Below are 6,783 nucleotides of genomic sequence, written 5' to 3' on the forward strand. Positions count from 1 at the left end.
AGAGGTGCTTCCAGAAGTCATAGATCCTCTTCTGACTATTATTAATTTGTCATTGTCATTAGGATATGTCCCCAAAACCTTCAAATTGGCTGTTACTAAGCCTCTCATTAAAAAACCACAACATGACCCCAAAGATATAGTTAATTACAGACCGATCTCGAATCTCCCTTTTCTGTCAGATACTAGAAAAGGTAGTATCCTCACAATACCTCACTAACACCTCTTCCAGCAGCAACATAGTTTTCCCAGGAGGTCTCCAATCCAGGTACTGACCAGGCTCAACCCTGATTAGCTTCAGTGGGCTGTACTCTTGCCCAACCAGTCTTGCAGGTTGATAAGGCTGTGGTTTTGACTGATGAATCACGAAGACAATGCATACAGAATTGTGGCAATATATGGTTTATGTGTGTTTTCAAGTCTTCCCCAGGTACTAAATAAAGTACAATGCCTTGCGAAAGTATTCACACCCCATTCATTTTTTCACATTTTGTTATGTTGCTGCCTTATCTTAAACTGCTTTAAATTACTTTTTTTCCACATCAATCTACACTCCATACACCATACTGACAAAGCAAAAACAGAGTATCAAGTCTTTTTTGTTTAATGCGACAAGCTTTGATCATCATCATTTGGCAATTATCTGCCATTCTTCTCCTCACCTCTTCACCTCTCAAGCTCTGTCAGGTTGGATGGGAGCAAATTCACATTTTCAAGTTTCTCCAGAATTATTTGCTTGGGTTTAAGCTCATGCTCTGGCTGGGCCAGAGTTGTCTATAAGCCACTCTTGCTGTGTGCTTAGGTTCATTGTCCTGTTGGAAGGTAAACCTTCTGCCCAGTCTGAGGTTCTGAATGCTCTGGACTGGGTTTTCATTAAGGCTATCTCTATATTTTGCTGCACTGAGCGTTTCTTCTACTCTAACGAGTCCCTCAGTCCCTGCCACTGAAAAACAGCCCCACAGCATGAGGCTGCTACCAGCACACTTTACTTTTGGAGTGGTACTCTTCAGGTGATGAGCAGTGAGTGCCTGGTTTCCTTCAAACATGATGCTTGGAATTGAGGTTCATCAGACCAGAGACTCTTGTTCTAGAGTCTGAGAGTCCTTTAGGTGTTTTTATGCAAAATCCAAGTGTGTTTTCATGTCTGAGTCTGGCCACTCCGACATAAAGCCCAGATCGGTGGAGTGTTGCAGTCATATTTGTCCTTCTCTAGATTTCTCCCATCTGTATATATGATCATGGAGCTCAACTAGAGTGACCATCATGGTCTTGGTCACCACTCTAACCAAGACCCTTCTCAATCAATTGCTCAGTTTGGCCAGGAGGCCAGCTCTAGGAAGAGTCCTGGTTGTTTCAAACTTCTTCCATTAAGGGTAACAGAGACTACATGCTTCTGTGACCCTTCAATGAAGCAGATTTCTTTTCTGAAATCTTCCCCAGATGTGTGGCTTGACACAAACCTGTCTCTGAGCTCTACAGGCAGTTCTTTTGACCTCAGGGCTTGGTTTTTGCTCTGATATGCATTATCAGCTGTTAGACCTTTTATTAAGATGTGTGTGCCTTTCCTAATCATACCCATTCAATTGAATTTGCCACATGTTAACTTCACTTGAAGTGTAGTAACATCTACAAGCAATTTGAATGCTCCTGAGCTAAATTTCAGCTGTCCCAGATACTTATGCAATGGAATAATTTAAGTTTTTTTTTTTTAATAAATTTGCAAAGATGTTAAAAAACAGTTTTTTCCTTTACCATTATGGTGTATGGAGTGTAGATTGATGTGGGAAAAAAGTAATTTAAAGCAGTTTAGCATAAGGCAGCAACATAACAAAATGTGAAAAAAATGAAGGGTTATGAATATTTTCGCAAGGCACTGTATATGAATGATACAGTGCTAACTGAAATTTTATTTATTACAGTACAGAATACTATAAAATATATTTTCTGCCTTATTCTGTTATAAAAATAGAAAAAGTGTTTGTAGTATATAAACCAATCATAAAATTATCATTAATATAGGCTAAATATTATAGAATACAAATTATTTTCCAGCAGTGTATTTGTTGCATAGGCATTAGGGATGGGAAGATTCCCCGATTCGCTCGGTGCATCGCCATAAAAAGTTAACGATGCAATGCATCGGTTTAAAAAGTGTGCATCGGCTACCAGTTGGCATTTATATCGCGATGCATCGTTTCTAACATATTTGCATCGGTAAAAGCCGATTTATTAATATATAATTACTTGTGGATGCGCTATACTTTTATTGTTTAGAAAGTGACCAATAATCTGTGACCAATATTTTATATGTAGATTGATTTCTCCTCTCTAAACTGTTTCTCAAGTGCGTTCTCTCATCACTGCTGCTGCGTGATTGTGACGCATCACAACACTACGGAAACCCGAGGAAAAGCGGGGATTAAAGTCCAAAACCTGACTTGAAATAACCTAACAAATCAATCGGGGCTAAAGCGGTTCCATAAATGACAAATTAAGTTCACACAGTCTCACTCATTTGTGCATGCTTATTCTTAAGCAGCCCTTAAAGTCGGCATGAAATCAAAATTGACAATTCTTATTTTTGATGGAATACTGTAGTGTTCATTATAAATCATTTATCCTTGCACTTCATTATTTTAAAAAAATTCATGTGCCCTCGTAATCTTTAATCAAAAACGTTAACCTCCCCTCCCCCTCAAAACGACTCCTCTACTCTTCCGGTCACGAGCTATGGCGCAAGGGCGGCGCTATCTGGAACTGCCAACAGCTGCAATGACATCAGTGACGTTTGAGGGGAAAAGCTGAAGCTGATGCTTCACTTTATAGCACTGACACCAGTCATGAGGGAGTAGTTACCCTTAAACATTGAAAAGATATTAGGATATTACACATTACTCTTAGGACATCGCAAACTATTTTTTTTTTTCATGAATATGCCTTAAAAGCACCATACACCCTCGATTTCCGGTTTTGTTTTTTAGAAAACATGGAAACGCCAAAGACGCTTTAATATGTTATGCATTTTATTAGACGGGTGACGACTGCACAGAGTAGCATTATAACAGAACTTTCAAATGCATCTAGTATGATAAAACGGCGCTGCTATTTGTTTTGAATATGCACCCTCATAGCTGTGAAAACGTACATATTGTGCCTTTAACTTGATGGAGTCTCAATCTCTTGATGGCTCAGTCTCTCTCTCTCTCGTTAACTTGATGGAGTCTCTTGATCTCTTGATGGCTCAGTCTCTCTCTCTCTGTTTTGTGCCATTGATCATTGTAGTCATCCTTAATAAATAAAACATTTATTCTTGCTTGGGTGTCGGCGGTGAATCCAGTGGAGAGAAAACCCCCACCACTAACTGCAAACTGGCATCTTAGATCTGCCTCCATTTTGTTGGCAACGTCCCAACTTCCAAAGATCCAATCAATTTCCGAAGGAGGAAATCAAGTCCCGCCCTCTCATTTCAGATGCCGTTTCACACGGATATACGTCACAGTAGAGAAGAAAAGACAATCGCAACTTCCGTTTCATGCCGACTTTAATGTCGATCATGGATCAAATCGATCCACCATCGCAAACAGCGAATATATCTGTGCTGTTTAATGCATTTGAGACGTTGTGTTTTCCTCAGTGCATAACTGACATGTCACCAGGTATATATTTTTTTATCTGTAAATGTCAGAAAGTCACGCAAACATATTCATTTTGCTGTCAGGAGTGGGCGAGGCTGACGTGAGTGAACGAGCGCTGCTGCGCGCATGCACGCTGAACAAGCAGAGCGCAATCGAATAGGAGCGCAATAATTCTGAGTAAAATATACATTTAGCTAAAATATTTGTTGTTGGACATTACATGTTTCTTTTGTAGAATTTTAAACCTACATATAAGTGTATTTTTATGATAGCAGTAACTGTAAAGGGACTATTGTAATAGGTAAATCAAATGTAAGCTAGTTCAGTACTAATTACTAAGCTCAAATGAGTTAATGTGTGTTTCTTATAGCAGTTTAAATATAGTCATATTCTTTATTATTTATTTTCATTTTTAATTCAGTGATTTTAACTTTTAATTTAGTTATTTTAATGCTTTAAAGAGCAATTTTAGATTGTAATGTTCTAATGTTCTGCTATCTGTTCTGCAAACTATAAAAGGTACAGCTGTCATAAAACCAGAGAGAAAGGCTGCATGGCTAGAAACTGTAAAAAAAAAAAAAAAAAAGAAGTCAAATAATAGTATGTGAGAGAGTAGTAATATAATTGGGTTCCTATTGGTCAGTGTTAGAGGAACTCCGCTTAGTCTGACAGTTAACCTGCTTTAGACCAGCTTGATCTAGGCCCATGTTAAATTTGCTTTATAGAACTAAATAATTTGACAATGAGTCAGACTAACTGAAATAAGCCTTATGAAACAGGCCTTGAGGCATTAAAAGTGATCATAATTTTTCCATTGCATCGTATTGCATCGAAGAATCGAATCGAATCGAAATCGGATCGCACTGCATCGTAACGGGTTAATCGTACCGAATCGTATCGCATCGCATCGGTAGCTGGACAAAATCCACTGGAATTTGAGCAGTGAGTGGAGTCTAACTTCAATGCCTCTGATTGGCCATTGCATTCATGACATTAAACAGATATGTCTGTGATTGGTTACATTACGCAAGGCAAAACACACAGGAAATAGAAAACTTTGACACTCCCCAGAGCGCAAACACAAATGTGTGCACTACTCATTGGCAAATCTGTTTCACCAATATGTTATTGTTACGGCTTCAACTGAAACTGCTTACCTCTATCACTTCCGTAAAACTAGGCCTGCTGGAAGGATTGCTTCGCTGTGAAAATTCTACCTGAAAAGGTGTTATAAAGAAACTGTTTTTATCTTAATAATGATCTAGTGATACGCATTTGATTCAGAAGATGGCTTAGAAACACACTGCTGGGCCTATTCCACATCTACTGTTGCCGCACATGCACAATGACCATAAAATTCGCACAAATGAGTGAGCATTGATATTTCCTGCTTCTAGCTGCCTTTTTAGTATATATAGTTTGTTTGTTTATTTCTTTCTTAACACCAATCCAGCATCTATGGCTATATTCATGGCGAGAACCAGTTAATCCATACACAAGTCGATCCATACACAGGTCTTGTCTTTACACACACATCCGGGGACAGTTTAGAATGCTCAGTTAGCCTAACCTGCATGTCTTTGGGCGGAAACTGGAGCACCTGGAGTAAACCCACGCAGACAAAGGGAGAACATGCAAACTCCACACAGAAAGGCCTCCTGTCCTTGCCGGGGCTCGAACCAGGGCCATGTATATATATATACATGTCTGAATAAACACAAAACTCATCATCGTTGTCATCTGTGTTACTCTGTGTCACCTGTGTGTAAATCTACATTTTTTTCTGTTTCCAGCATTCCTTACTACTCTAATGCTTGGTTCAGATGATGATGTATGGACTGGATTTAATGATGTCAATTGGGAGATGAGATTTTTGTGGACCGATGGTAAAGGTGTCACCTACATAAACTGGGCCAAGGGTCACCCTTCATCACACCCAGATGGGCCTTCCAGGATGTATGGCTACTTTGAATCAGAGGCAAGTATTCACACCATATTGCTGACAAATGCTATTCAGTGTCTATAAAGATTACCACAATCATCAGCTTCTCATTTGAGATGAGATTTTATGCTGAACTTATAAAATATTTACTGTTCACACTAGTGTTAATTTCGTTAACGAAATTAATATATATATATATATATATATATTAGGGATATGCCGGTATCAAATTTTCATGTTGTGATTAATTGCTAATGCTTTTATCACGGTATACGGTATTATCGCGATATTGAAATTTAGTAAAAAACGTTTTGAATTGTTGTTACCGAGACATATGAGGAAAAAATAAATGATCAGTTGTGGGATTATATTCTGTCATAAATCGCATACAATTAATTGCTGAACTTTCTACTGTCCGTTACTGGAAATTAAATTAAATTACTGGTTGATATGTCCCGATCTAAATAAAGTTTACACACGCTTTTGGTCCGTGAATTAGATCTCGCTTAGGACGCGCGCTGTCTGTGGAGGTTTGGCCAGGATCGGTTCCAGAATTAAATCAACATATTTTATGTTCCGTCCATTGCCGGGTGTAGCCTATGTGTCTGAAAAACGAAAGTTCCCTTTCAGTTGGTCACTCCGAGTCATGTCGGCGACTGACGAATTGGGATATCGCTTCAATAGACCAATTTTCTTCGAGTGTAAACTAAACGAGCCAATGCACATTGGCATGCAATTATTGCATCGAGCTGCCGCTGATCACAGTGTGAGTATAATAAGGCAGCAGGTGCAATGCATACCAGCTTTTCGCTTCGGAGCCGAGCGACAACATCGTTCTGCTCCTACCACGGATCGTCCTTATAAGGATGCCGTTTCACCCGTGCGTTTCTGGGTGCGGTCGTTACCTGGCACCGGGTGATGGTTACGATCGCTGCCTCACGTGTCTGGGCATCAAGCAAGCTGAGGTGGCCTTCGTGGATGAGTCATGTTCTCATTACGGGAACATGACCATCTCGGAGCTGCGAACCAGGCTCCTCTACTCGCAAGGGGGCGGAGTCCCGTTGCCGCTGCCGCGATCTGGGGCTCGTTCTGGCGGACAGATGAGAACCACTTCCAGCAGTAGCGCGGGCGGTTTGAGGGTTACAGTGATGGCAAACCCCGCAGGGAACCAACCCTCTGGGGACCATCACTCCTCTTGCACCTCCGATC

General features: G+C 40.1%; 1 protein-coding gene across 1 annotated transcript in view; it reads left to right on the forward strand.

Annotated features, from left to right (window-relative positions):
- Window positions 1-6,783, forward strand: part of mrc1a (mannose receptor, C type 1a) — a gene marked incomplete at its 5' end in the record, with an annotated part of 47,685 nt that overhangs the window by 25,236 nt on the left and 15,666 nt on the right. The window contains one exon of the mRNA XM_016499732.1: window positions 5,426-5,610. Within this exon, the coding sequence (XP_016355218.1) occupies window positions 5,426-5,610 (185 nt within the window). The remainder of the gene's footprint in view (window positions 1-5,425; window positions 5,611-6,783) is intronic.

The sequence above is a fragment of the Sinocyclocheilus anshuiensis genome, unplaced genomic scaffold (assembly GCF_001515605.1).
Source record: "Sinocyclocheilus anshuiensis isolate Anshui unplaced genomic scaffold, SAMN03320099.WGS_v1.1 scaffold126, whole genome shotgun sequence".
NCBI classification, from domain to species: Eukaryota; Metazoa; Chordata; class Actinopteri; order Cypriniformes; family Cyprinidae; genus Sinocyclocheilus; species Sinocyclocheilus anshuiensis.